Source organism: Gouania willdenowi, chromosome 2 (assembly GCF_900634775.1).
Source record: "Gouania willdenowi chromosome 2, fGouWil2.1, whole genome shotgun sequence".
Taxonomy (NCBI): Eukaryota; Metazoa; Chordata; class Actinopteri; order Blenniiformes; family Gobiesocidae; genus Gouania; species Gouania willdenowi.
In genome coordinates, this window is record NC_041045.1 from 9,144,254 (window position 1) to 9,158,256 (window position 14,003).

Below are 14,003 nucleotides of genomic sequence, written 5' to 3' on the forward strand. Positions count from 1 at the left end.
GTTTATGATGTGCTAACTTACAGAACTACATATGACATTTATTTCATTTGTATGTTCTACTATTTAGAGATTGGCAAAAGTACATAGCAATATGACATGTAACCCTTGGGACTAGTCTCAAATACAGCGTAATATAAATGTCTACGCCTGCATCTGTTCAAGTCTGTCAAAACAATAAATTACTTTATCAAGCTAGTTATCTATCAATGTTTTGATCTGCCACAATAATGTAATTTAATTGAAAATACCTCAAGTTGGGAGCTTTTCTCAGCAATTTGTAGGTGCGATTAAAAAAAAGAGATTAATTAATTAATTACAGAGAATAATTCATTAATCACACTTTTTTTTATCTCTTGGCAGCACTAGCTTTAAATGTCAAAATCACATGCATGGTTCCAAATGTGCTTTACTTGAACTCTCCATTTGCCTTTGGGAGCTGAGAGGAAGCCAAAACCAGTGGCAAGGGTAATCTCCAAACTGGTTACAGAATCTATTTATTCCTCCTTTATGACTCCAAGAGGTTTGACATTGGCTCCAGTGCTGGCTAAAGTTTCTATGTGATGCTATCATTTACACCATTAATGGAATAACGCAAAACTGAGACCCAAGTGTTTTGAGGAAAACTTTGCCCTTGAAATACATTACTATGCAGTTCCTCTTCTGCTGTAGCCTCCAAGGACTGGCAGGATAGGTGAACATGACCTCTAACCCTCTTGGTAACTAGTGTTACAGTAAGCTCAGGTCGCAGCGTGACATCTGTAAGAGTATCTCCATTTATCAGCTAAAGGTGGTAGAAAGCCTCTGCTGCTTTTATGTATCCGTCTTCACGCTTTCAATGAATCATCGCGGAGCTCCGAGGTTGTGGTACATGTATCCACTCCACTGACTGTGGCGACAATTCCATCTAAGCAAGTATTACTTAATGATGACAACTTGATAGAAGAAAATTCAAAGAAACAAATGTACATTATGGAGTTGACTTGAAGGATTGGTCATTAAGATGTAAAACTGATGACAAGGTGGGTCCCTGCTATTAAGTGGTATGTCCTGAGTGACGTATCATCACAATAGAAGATAGTGGGTTACTTGGAACCATGGAGGATTGGAGCCTCAAGGAATATTAAGATGCAATTTTAATATCATGTTCTAAGATATTATCCTGATCAAGTGCCACTTTGAACACAATGTGGACATCTGCTGCTTAATCTCCATCCTCTAGAACCCTTCCCCCTCCACCATCCAAACACACACACACACACACACACACACAATCTTAGGCCCAACATCATGCTCGAGAAGCGTCACTTAGTGTAGCGTTCAGAAACGACAGCAAATATATTGGAAGTGGTCGACAATTACCCAAGCTCGCATGAGTTTACTGATTTTTGTTAAGTTAGCCCGGGGTAGTTGGCTGGAATGCCAGTTTGTAGAAAACGCCAAGCAAAGGTATTTGCAAAAAAATATGAATAAACTGAATTATTTATGTCAAAGATGAATATTATTGCTTGTAGTTTTTGTTGCTATCGTGAAAGTAAGATTATCGGGTTATCTTTGCCCACAATAATGGTGAAGTAAAAATGTGATATCATGAACGCCCCTGGTGTAGCCTTTAACTCAATGTTTCCTTGTGCCTTATACTTTATGCTACTCACATTTGCCAGGCACAAGTCACAACGTTTAAGGGATCCTCCTGTTTTTACAAATGTGCCCTAAAACCTTTGAAATGTCCTTATTAGAAGATCTAAGCCTAACAAATCGCATCATTTTGCACCAGATTCGTTTTATTAGCTTTTAAAAATGGGACGAGTTTACGTTTGAGAGCCTGTGCGCTGCCATGTCAAAATAACATCATTGATTATGTGAATCGCCCCTTTCAGTTGTCTGTATTTACGTGCACTGAGCTCTTCTTCTCTTCTTCATGCCGTCTACAAAACAGCAGAGTTGGAAGTGTCGCCCCCTGCGGTCACAGATTTTTTTTGGGATTTTGTTTATCAAATTTCAGTAAACAAGAGGTTTACACTGACTTTTTAATATATAATCTGCATAATCTGACACTGATAGTTATTTTGAATCAAAAATTGCACAGCAGTGGTATGTACTGTATATCAGCTGTTATAGATACCAAAAGTACACAGAAGGTGCCTTGAAATGAGAATAAAGAATTGTCTGATAGAAAAAGTTTATTAGTCACACGGCAGCTGTTCTTAGGCTCATTTTAAACCAAGATAGTCTGGAACTAGGTCAGAATGGGCAGGAAAAACTGGGAATCCTAAAACCTTGATTTGGCTTGGTTTGTGTTCACAATTTGCTTTTAAAATCCCAACAAACTGCATTTGATGAAATGTCGGATTGAAATGCTATTTCACCAAAGACTTTCTATGCTAGCCAAAATATGAAGAGTAATCCTGTAGAGCATATGTGAATGCTGAATGCTCCAAAACTGCAAAGTCCAAATATAAAGGAATATCACGTGTTTCAGACTAAAAGCTGCTATAAATAACTCCAAAGACATTTGACCTGTCATTTAAAGCGCGTTCTTGTGATGGATCAGTCCCATAGATACATATTTCTTTAATTCTGAACTAAAGTCGTCATTGTTTTATAGACATTAGCCCAAAACCAAAGCTACAAAGATCACATGCTGCACATCATCCGTTAAATTCATGTATGTTGAGTTGTTTAACAGAATCCCTTACCTGTGTGACCTTGTCTGTGACGTTGTGTGTGCGATCTTTCACTTTCGGAGCGATGATTGTCTTCTCAGACGATGGAGGAGACGGGCACTTCTTTTCATTGCTGGGATCGGAGAAGTTGAGCGTGATGAGGGGAATCTTATTGATGGTAGTGTACTTGTTGAGGTTGGAGTCAGAGGTGGAGCCCAACAGGCTGGATTTGATCTGACTCAGTGGGCCTAAAACAAAATGGAGATGATGTCATCGTTTAAAGTTGCCACGCTGTGTTTGCCCTCATGTGTACACATCACACAAGTCAAGAGCCATTGTTGTGACATTAGTGGTGAGCATGGAGTGATTGTCAATCTCGGAAATAGGTCCACCACAATACAACAACAACATCAACCTTTTGTTTCAGATTTATCTTTGTGGGTGAAAAAAAATCCCTGTTGGATGAAACTCAACTGTTGTGATTTCATGAAAATCTCCCTTACTGCACAATATGGAGTCAACCAATTTATACACAATAACTATTTTCTTTCTTGTAACAGCATTAAGGCTGCAACATCGAAATAATAAAATCGATAAAAATCCACTATCAAAAGCACTGGCGACGAATTTCCTTATCGTTTTGTTGCGTTGTGCGACTTATGTCACTGACTGTGACGCAGAACCGTTTGATTCACTTGAGGAGCTTGTGTGTGCGCCCACGAGTGTTTGTGTGTGCATGCGCCACGAGTGTTGTGTGTGCGCCCATTTGTGTGTGCATACCACGAGTATCTGTGTGTGTTCGCACGAGTGTTTGTGTATCTGTGCGCGCACCACGAGTGTTTGTGTGCGCGCGCACATTTGTTTGTGTGTGCTCGCACGAGTGTTGGTGTGTGCTCGCACGAGTGTTGGTGTGTGCTCGCACGAGTGTTTGTGTATCTGTGCGCGCACCACGAGTGTTTGTGTGCACGCGCACATTTGTTTGTGTGTGCTCGCATGAGTGTTTTGTGTGTGTGTGCGCCCGCGAGTGTTATTGTGCGTCCGCGCACGAATGTTTGTGCACGTATGAGTGTTTGCGTGCGCGTACACCAGTGTTTGTGTATGACTTGCATGTGCGAGCGTTTGTGCGTGAGAGAAAGCAGGGTTTAAATGTGCTTTAAAGATAAAGTTTTTTTCAAAAAATCAGATTAATCAATTAATTTATTGACCGATTAATCAATTCTGAAAATAATTGTTAGTTGCAGCTCTAGACAGCATTCAACAATGTGTGACAGCACTGCACACACTATGTGGTCAATGATTGTGATAAATAGTGGAAAAACAGACGATCGCTGATTCCGTCGTGTGAGCCAGTAGGGATTTGTTTTTTTTTTTGTTTTTTTTTACCATCCCTCTTTTCACAAAGTACAGCACAGTGATTGAGAGTCAAGGACAGAGAAACAGACAGCTGAGGATGAGCAGTTGCATGCACAGCTTCAATACATGCCACAGTCAAGACAAGTCAGAGAGGGCATAAAGTGGAACTGAAAGGAAAAAAAAGCCAAAGCCATACCCCCAGCCATCCAGGAGCGAGACACTAGCAAACCAGGAGAGAGAAGAGATAGGAGGTAAAGGGCAAAGTGGGATCATGGAGGATTGGAGGGTCAGTCATAATGGATGCAAACAGCAGCTGCAGTTACATGGACAGTTCAAAGGTTACTTCTCAATTCTTTTCTTAAGCTCAATATGAAACTTTTCAATCAAAAGAACTCAAAGGGAATTTAAAGCAGATTCTTAAAGGTTTCAAAGTTCTTTAAAAGCAAAACAGTCTTTCCTGAACAGGAGGAGTTAAATGTATTTGAAAACTAAGCACTGGTCAGAACGTTGACACACTCGCAAACTGATATTTGGATTTTAATGCTTGACAATGTAACTATAGAATGTTTTGTTTTTGATCTTTTTTTGTGATTATGTTTTGTGTCAATCTGTGTTTCTTTCAGTTAATGTGTCTGATATGGTATGCTATAGCCCCTCTTAGTATCTTATTAGTGTGCATTGCAAAGAGACTATCTTGATAGGTAGACTTTTGTCTCCACTCAGGTGAAACTCATGCCCTGATCCCTCTCTGAACTATTTAAGTAGTGGTTTCTCACACTCTGTTTGCTGGTGGATTGTTTTTGATGACTTGGATTCTACTCTTTGTGTTTCCAGAAACTTTGGTTTTGGTCTTTTGCATTTTTTCCAATGTGAGTCGTTCATGAACTAGTGTGGGAGGGGGCTGAAATTTTCATTCTTTAAAGGTGATTGCCGCTAGCGCTGGGCGATATGCCTGGAAAATGTATCACGATATAAGTTTTTCATATCAGTCGATAGCTATAATTATTAAACCTATTCAAAATAAGTACCGGAAGAAGAAAGGCAGAATTTAAGTACTTTTATTTTACATGTAACATTTAAAAACTATGGAAATAAAATGCTCAATCAAACAAAATGTACAGCTACTCCTCTGTCTATAACCCCCAGAATGCCTTGCGGTTTTGGGTCGGGGATTGTTTACGAGTTTTTTCAAACGGAGTTCAGTAAATTTATCGAACATTCAATTGCACATTTTCTATGGATATTCATTCATTATCGTTATATTGCCCAGGCCAAATTGCCACTACTGTATGTCAAAATAAAAGAAGGACTGAGGGCTATGAGTGTAACGTATGATTTAAAGAAGATTTTGAAATAAACAAATTAACCACCTTCACAACGGTTTTGTTTCTAAGAGTTAACATTGTGATTGAATAATATTATGAAAGACTAAAAGTAAAACACACTATATGAAGTACTATGATAATAGAAACCACATTATTGTTAGTACATTTATTTGGTAATGTATTAGTTTAGTCAGTAAAAGTACCACATTAGAAATAAAAAACATACCCATATTTTTAAATGGAGCCCAAAGTAAGGCTTGTCCACCTACGTGTAAAAGTCTAGTTTGGTCATTGCGGCTCACTAATTCATTTATATTTAAACAGGAAGAAGTGCATCAACGTTTATAACCAGAGGTAATAAAAAAAAGCCTCTGCATTGAACTGAGATATTCATGTCCATGGAAGCGTAGCTACTATGGCATTTAAAGCAAGATTGAGCAACATGGTCAACAATTTCATCACATAACAGTCAGAAAATGCACAACTTAGCATAAAACCATGACCTTTTTTTAAAAAAAACAATTTCATGCAGCATTAACAATGCTAGTTGATACTGTTCCTGTTTATTGACTAACATATGACAACAGAGAGTAAGAAGTTGTAGAGGGAGGTTTCATCTCGTGAGGCCTTATTGATTTTCTCCGATGAACAACAGGCAGTGGAGGCTTTGATTGTGTTGCTTCATGCAGGCGTGTGCTGAGGTCAGTGTTGGGTTTCGCTGTTAAACAGTCCTCCCTGGGGGTGAGCTGATAAGACAAAGTCATTCAGCCCTGCACTGGTCTTCTAAAGCTTACAAACACACTAAGTGATCCAGAAAGGCATTCTGCAGTGGTCTAACCCTCTAATTTCCACCGCATCCTGCTCCATAACTGCTCCGAAACTGCAACGCGGCTGATATTTTTCCATTCCAGTGAATGTGTCAATTTCCAGCGCATCCGAATCTGCATCAGCACAGCTGCGTAACTGCTGCAGCATGCTGGAGCCGCCTGCAGCAAATACGCAGCCATTCAACTTAACAAAAATAAGCCAGTGCGGGACAATAAGTAGTGCATCAACACAGAATAAAATATCCAGATTATTTTCAAAATAAGGCGGATCGTAATTCCATCCACTGACCGAGGTTACCCCTGGCAGAGGAAAACACAGACCCTCCGGGACCTCCAGCGGGCCCATTTCGGACTCTACCTGAAAACCAAGCACATATATGGGCTCGGGGGGACCAGACCTTTCCGTTGATACCATGGTTGACTTGATCCAAGCACTTTTAAAATCGTATTTCACATATAAATATTGCAGTTATCCATGATTGTATCACATATATGTATCGCACGATTACACGTGAATTAGCGGGATCTTCTGAGTCCTTTCTGCAAAACCGGAGGCGGTGGGGATTGACGGACTGAAGATTGCGCTGCAGTTTCCAGCGGAGCAGTTTCTGAGCAGATACGCATCCAGTAGAAATCCAGGGAAACGTGTCATGCAGCAAGCAGGCTCTGAGTGCTATGCATCCCGTAAACATGCTGAAATTTACTAGAAGACTGCATGTTGGTTACCTTTGATATTTCGACCATTGTCTGTGATGACAGTGAAGAAGAAGCAAGGAGAGAAAAGGGGAGGGTTGGGTTGAGAGAGTAGATTCTAGGTTTTCTATGATGATGAATGGAGGCTGGTAATACAGACCTGCTACTGTCCCTGTAAACAATTCATTACAGTCAAGTAGATGCATGACGGTGTCAGTAACTGGGAGCCTATTTGAAGGAAGACTGAACATAAGGGGATGGGGGTGGACTGATTGTTCCACATAAAGCAGGAGACAGTCTTGAGCTTTTCTACTTTCAACCAAATGAGGGCCAAGAGGCTAATGAGTGCTTTAACATATGAGAAGTTGGACAGCACACAGTGTCTGACTCACTATAATACATCACATTTCTCCTATTCTAGGAGAGAACGTGGGGGTTGGAAATTGGACCAGACAAATTAGGAGACCTTACATTTGTACGTGTGTTTCACAACAAGTGGACCACAGATCCAAGGAAAAATGATCATTAAAACCAATAGCGGTAAGATGAAATATCAGTCCAAAAGTCCAAGTTGTATCAAGAGGGGGATGTAAATCAAAAAATCCAAACTTGGTCTTCTTGCTTTATATTGTATGTATATTGTTTGTCTTTTTGTTTTCTTTACAAATTATCATATGGTATTGTTCACGTGAACCTAACATCACGCAAATCAGCTTTCGCTTATTTAATGTAATTACTGACATACTAACAATCCCCAAATTATGGCAAAAATGCTTAACAGGAATAAATTCATTGAAATCTTGGAAATATTTGCATTTTTGCAAATATTCAAATGTAAAAAAGGATTCTCAAATTCTGCCAAATCTTTCGTAGCATGCAATTTTGCGCTATAATATGAAAATCCTTTTTGTTTGTCTTCCAAACACTTGCTACACATTTAACTCAGCCTTTAATGGGGGAAATATTTAAAATGATTAATTTTGTTTTCCGTAGAAAAGCCCTAATTAAACTGTGTGGAGAAGTAAGAATACGTCAAAAATCCCATTTTGATGTGTGTGTGGAAGCCAACCATTGGCTTACACAATATTGTTGAAAGTGGTGCTAACACACCAGCTAATCGGTGTATAATTCTCATGTGGTAACTAGATTTCCAAACCTTCAAAAACCAGTAAATTAACTCAGGATCATCAATGATGCATGCTAGGGCTAATTCTTAGCAATCAATTTAAATTTAAGCACCATTCACTACAAAAGCAGGTTAGATTTCATTTGCTAGCTTAACAGCTTTACGTAGCTAACCAAACATTGAGTAAATTACAGGAATTTTGTGTATTTTTTCTGCCCCTATCATTACCAAATTTTCAAAAGTTCACAGTTACATGTACATTGATTGGTAGTTGAAAACGGACGCTATATCTGAATTGTATTTCTATTGTTGCGCCGTTGGGGTTTAAACCAATTATGTCAAAGATTTCACATCTTTTTATTAATTTACATGAATTAACATATTGCCAACATTTGACCCTTTGTATCATAAATGAATAACAATAGAAAAGGTAATAAAATAGCTTTCAACCAAACTAAATTTAATTAAACCTCCAAGATTCACTTTGTAGTTTCATGAAAAGCTTTTAACCAACCTTTAAATACAATACTTTCCATATACCAAGTGGAGAACAAGCAGACCCTACCTTCGCTGGCGTGTCGGTCCCTGAATGTCATCTTGGAATTGCAGCCAAAGCCTTCCATATCATGTACTGACGACGCTCTACGAATACTGCACATGCTTTCTCCTGAAGCCGTTGGAGTAAGGCCGGGGATTGACGGCGCTGGTATCAGCATGTCCTCCTGGCTCTGTCGTAGTGTCCGAGGTCCATCAACCTGTTCTGGGTATATCCTCTCCCAGGGACTTTTTGGAGACGAGTGGTCCAGGGGCCCAGACACCGGCGTGGAACGGTGGCTTGGCCCTATAAGGGCGCGGGTGTCATTGGCGTAAGATGGGCTGCAGCTCTCGCGGGTCGTGGGGAGTTGATAGTCGCGTGTGACCACCGAGCCGTCACTGTGGCGGGGGGAATCCACCATGACGGCATCGGGGTCTTCTTGGGGAAGGGACTGCTTGCTGATGCCCAGGAGAGGTAAGGCTGGTAAACGGAAGCGGAAGAATTTCCCTCTTCCTGATGGGAAAAAAAGAAAATGCAAAAGCAGTATGAACCAGCTGAGAGTGTCTTTTAGCCATCACAGTTGGAAACCAGCAATGACAAAACAAGCCGTATAGAGCCAAGGCAGTTTGCATATAATACAAATGTAGAGCCTCTCTTCAGATGTGGTGATAAAATCCATCTTTCTGATATCTCATACTAAGCCACAACAACAACCTGCTCATGCACCTATCTAAATAAAAGCCTGACAAAACAAAGCAAATGGCAGCTCGGCCTCAAGGCATCAGCTCAGTCTTTAATTTTTATTATTCAAGAGGTTGAGGTCAAATGACTGAATTATCATCAGGGCATTCATCCTGTAAACGTGTAACTGATAGCTTCTGGCGTGACAAAGGTCCATAGGTTACCTCTACAATTAGTGCAACTGCCTTGATTTACAGCACTCCACCTACACACCACGCACTATAATTCACGGAGCGTTATCACACCTGTGCACAAACATGCTCACCACAAGTAGCAGGCAGACTGCAAAAGATGGCCTCCATGTTGCAAGTCGTGTTGCCAACTAATGACTTTCATTATGTTGTAAGGAGACAAGAGGTGTTAGCCATGTGGAAGTAAATAATCCACGAGCCAAAGACTGTTGATTATCAGAAGATGGAGAATAAGTACAGTAGGATTATTAAAAGATTTATATTTTGGAGATGAAGCCGTTAAAGCCAAGCTAGCCTACATCAGAACACGTAACGGGTAGTTAAAAAATGGCTTGAAACCAACAATTTTGTTCTCCAAACAAAACATTTGTCTGCATTGTAATATTGCTTTGCCTAAACATACTGGAATTTCAACATATTTAGTAGAGGGATTAGAAGTCCATAGCTTCTTCTTTGACTTGATAAGATGTACATTACAAAAACAGAAAAATGTGTTATGAGTGATAGCAATAGATGTCAGAAGAGAAGAGTCCAAAATCTACCATGAATCGTACTTCTCAGGGCAAGTTGAAACCATCCGGAGCATTACCACAGAAAAGCACGGAGGAGGTCCCATCATGCTGATAATATGCCTCTCAGAATTGGCAGACATCAAAATAATTAATTACCCTCACTGACTGTGACTAAACCAAACTTTTGGAAAGAAATGTCTCACATTTTCTAGGTGGTGTTACTAATTTCACCCATTTTTGACAATAATTATGCAAAAACTACCACAAAATGGCATTTAAGTCCCCTATAAATATGAGTGAACTATACCATTTTGTGGCAGCACTGCTTGAAGCGACTTCAAACTAATCTTAACGATGTGTAACTCAAACTTGTCTTTGTAATGCAGATGTGTTGACACGCTCAAACTGAGGCACGGGCACCACTGCCTTCATCTTCCTCAGAGCTGCTTCTGCAGGAGTTAGACAGAAAAAAATGTGTGGGAAATAATCTAATTTTAGACTTTTAGACTCAACACAAAGCGAGTGTTAAAGTCAGGTCCTGATACCGATAACCCCAGCCTTTATTTATCACATCTAATAATCTTTTATGGCGCTACTCCTAGCTAGTAAACTCAAAACATCATACAATTCTCCCCTCCAGATGCTGTCACACACCTCTGCAACATCCCCACACTGACAATTTCCCCAAGTAATCAGCCACTTGAGCGTTAGCCAGGGCATGACGGTTAAAAAATGACACCGTAATGCTGTAATGAATGGTAGCGCTTGCTCTGAGCGCTGCTTCTAATTACAGCGCCTGGAGGATAAGCGGACATTATACACCACAGATCTTTTAATTAGCTCATAATTTTGTTCTGCTGTGTGTGCGGAGGATTATAGTTAAGTGAGGATACTAAAAAGGATGTCCTTTCTGTCACGGCATTGCAAAAGCTAGCTTTCCCACAAGCCACTGGACACACTGTGGCCCTTGTTGCTATGATACTGGGCCGAAATATTTGCATTGAATATCAATTGGGCCCTCAGATGCTCATTCTCCTGGAAATTTCTGTTGCGCCGTATTGCTAGTGTGAGTCACATATCAAGGGAGAAGCAGCGATGGGACTAAATTGCTTCATCTCTTGCATGTTTTTTTTTTTTTTTTTTTTGTCTCTTTTAAGACGTTCAACAAAACTGGTGAAAAAGCAGCAGCAGCACCAGCAGCGATGCGGGGCTAATGATGTGGTCACGAGCTAATTTGCATACAGCATTCTTTTACCTTAAGGGGTGTTTACCTGAGCTCCCAGTATTCCTATGACTCACGCCAGCTCTGGAGAAGAACACTGAGATTGATGCTGTGCCCACTTTTCCCCACACATTATTTTATGAGGAAACAAAAATCTGATTGCTTTGAGCAGGTGGTAATCGAGGCAATCATTGATTGCTTAAAAGGCGCCTGGTGACCACTTTGCTGATTTGAAGACGATACCTGAGTTTTATATTTACTACTCAAGGGTGTCAGCAGAGGTTGATCCAAGTGTAAACCTTGTAAATCTTGATAAACGTACAAGTTTAATTAAAGCTAGTTGAATCTTTAGGAGGTTGGGGTGAGTCAGAGTGAAAGTTGGGTTGACAACGCAGCAAAAAAAATACTGTTATTTGCTCTCTTTTCTTAACCACTGCAGAGATGGGCAACTTCTATCAGCGTGGGGCCCAAAAAATGTGGATGTCTGATCCGAGGGCCACATTATCAACATTTATGTTAGCATTTAATTTTCATTCCACACTGTGGAAACTGCGGAAACATGAGGCAATGCGCCGGGCACGTGATGCTGAGTCACCTGAAGTTCGAAACGCCCGTCTGGCCAGCAACGCTGCACGCAAAGCAAGATGTCGTGGGTTTGGATAATCCGGTAAATTTATTATCCATTTGCTTAAGTCCAACATTGGTGCAACCATTATCAATTTATCATGTGCATGTCCTGTAGAATTAAACACTACAGAGTATGTACACCTCTTTGTACATCCAACCTTCAAACACATACTCATTTGGCACATACTCTATTTGTGCTCTCACTATATGAATACATACCTCCGATGGACATTGTACTAGTTTAGAATAATGGCCAATCTATTAATACAGGAAATAACACAGGGTTTTGTCTTTGTAGTCATTTTGTGTGAGTTTTCTTAGTTTTTTTGAATTCATTTTGTCTATTTTCTTTTAAATATGGCACATTTTGTTGCCTTTTTGTGTGTTTTTGTGATGTTTTTCGTGTTATTGTTGTCCCTTTGTGTATTTTTCTGTCATTTTGTGCAATTTTGTTGGCATTTTGTGTGTCTTTGAAGTCCTTTTGTATGTGTTATTGTTGTTTGTAGTCATTTTGTGTTTAGGTGGTTGTTTAGTGTGTCTTTTGTTATCATTTCGTGTACTTTAGTTGACATTTTGCTGTCGTTTTCTGTGTTTCCGGAGTTTTGCGTGTCATGTTGGGCTTCATATAACTTCAGTCTTTATAAGTTGCAATTTTGTTTTGTGGGGCTGCACAAAATTAGACCGAGGACTGCATGTGGCCCCCGGGCCGCCAGTTGCCTATGTCTGCCCTAATGATTGTTTTTTGATGCTCAGTATCCGACCTTCACGTGTCAAAAGCTTTCTCCACACGTTAGTGAAATGACTGTAAAACCGTACAGGATACAGCATTCTCACATAAATTTTGTTTGGTGCAAATGCAGATTTTCTAGTTGTTATTTATTTATTTTTATTTTTTTTTACCAGGTTTTAGTTTAAAAAAGTTGCACAACATGCTAATGTTTGACCTTGACCTTGACCATGGAATGTAGCTCATCCTGCTCTTATTTCCCTATTGATCCTCTCTACACAAGTGGGCACCCTCAAATTTACTTACAATATAGCAGCAAGGCCAATGTAAGTTCACACTCACTGGGTTCCTCCCTGCAACTGATATTTTCGAGACATCTGCTTCTGCAGTGCTCCTCAGAATAGTAAGAGGCACAGGTTTCACCCACATCTTTGTACATCTGTAGCAGCTTGTTCATCTGTGATGTTCATGTAAATTATACAGACATTCATTATTTATGACCTTTGTCCATATGGTTAGTTCAAAAAAAGATCAAAAAGCTTAAGAATGGACTGTGTCTTTGCACTTTGGGAGAGAGAAATCTATGAAAGGCTGTAAGACAATGGCGCTGTAACGTAGGTGGCCCCATACGTCAAGCTACTGCATCTCAACTTGAAAATAACTCATTAGAACACATCAAAGAAATCGGCAGACACCTCTGAGGAAGACTGAGTTGAAACGTTGGGAAATCAAAGTCAATTTCCTGAAAAAAGTTGAATAAATTAAACCTTAACATACTGAACATAAACTGTTTGAAAATTATAATAAATATATCTATGAATAGCTCTGAAGTTGTTGAAAAGATCTGATGTGGTGGAAGTAAAACAAAATATTTATTTAGTACATTTTTTATTGCACTTTTATAAGACGGACCTTTTGTGTAGACAAGGTGTACAAGTGTATGCACATTTAAAGGAGTGCACAAGGGTTTAAAAAAAAAACATGTATTTTATTTTCCTCAGTGTTCCCGGTGTTTTATAATGAAAAATTGCCACTTCCTCTTTTTGCACGCATCACTCAAAGCCACCGGAGAACGCAGCTACTGCGGCGTGGGAAGTGCAACCAACGCGCACGTAACACCATCCAATAACACGAAACCCAAACTGGGACATTTCATTGCTCGTGAGAAGTAAGAAGGTTGGTTCCTTTGTGCATTTTCTTTTTTGTTTTGCTATTTGATGCCTTCCTCATGAATAGTAATCTTCTTTACACTCTTTACACTTCTTTACAAAGTTATTGCTGTTGTTACTGCTTCGAACCACTTCCTGGATTAGCAATAGAACTAATCACATATTCAAAAAACCTTCTTAACTTTTTACTGTGCACCATTTACAGGCATTGTACAGTCATCTAAGAGTCAAAGAGCATCTTCTACAAACAACACAAGCATCATCTTAACCCTTTTCACCACACCTCCCATGA

General features: G+C 39.8%; 1 protein-coding gene across 5 annotated transcripts in view; it reads right to left on the minus strand.

Moving 5' to 3' along the window:
- The window catches only part of LOC114475363 (potassium voltage-gated channel subfamily H member 7-like), an 83,230-nt gene that overhangs the window by 36,935 nt on the left and 32,292 nt on the right, over nt 1-14,003 (minus strand). For 2 of the 5 annotated variants that reach the window (XM_028466100.1, XM_028466092.1), the window contains exons 4-7: nt 8,553-9,035; nt 6,895-6,915; nt 4,213-4,236; nt 2,697-2,911 (exon numbers count right to left, since the gene is read on the minus strand). In XM_028466100.1, coding sequence (XP_028321901.1) covers nt 2,697-2,911; nt 4,213-4,236; nt 6,895-6,915; nt 8,553-9,035 — 743 coding nt within the window. The remainder of the gene's footprint in view (nt 1-2,696; nt 2,912-4,212; nt 4,237-6,894; nt 6,916-8,552; nt 9,036-14,003) is intronic. The other 3 variants (XM_028466109.1, XM_028466118.1, XM_028466127.1) reach the window with 3 other exon arrangements.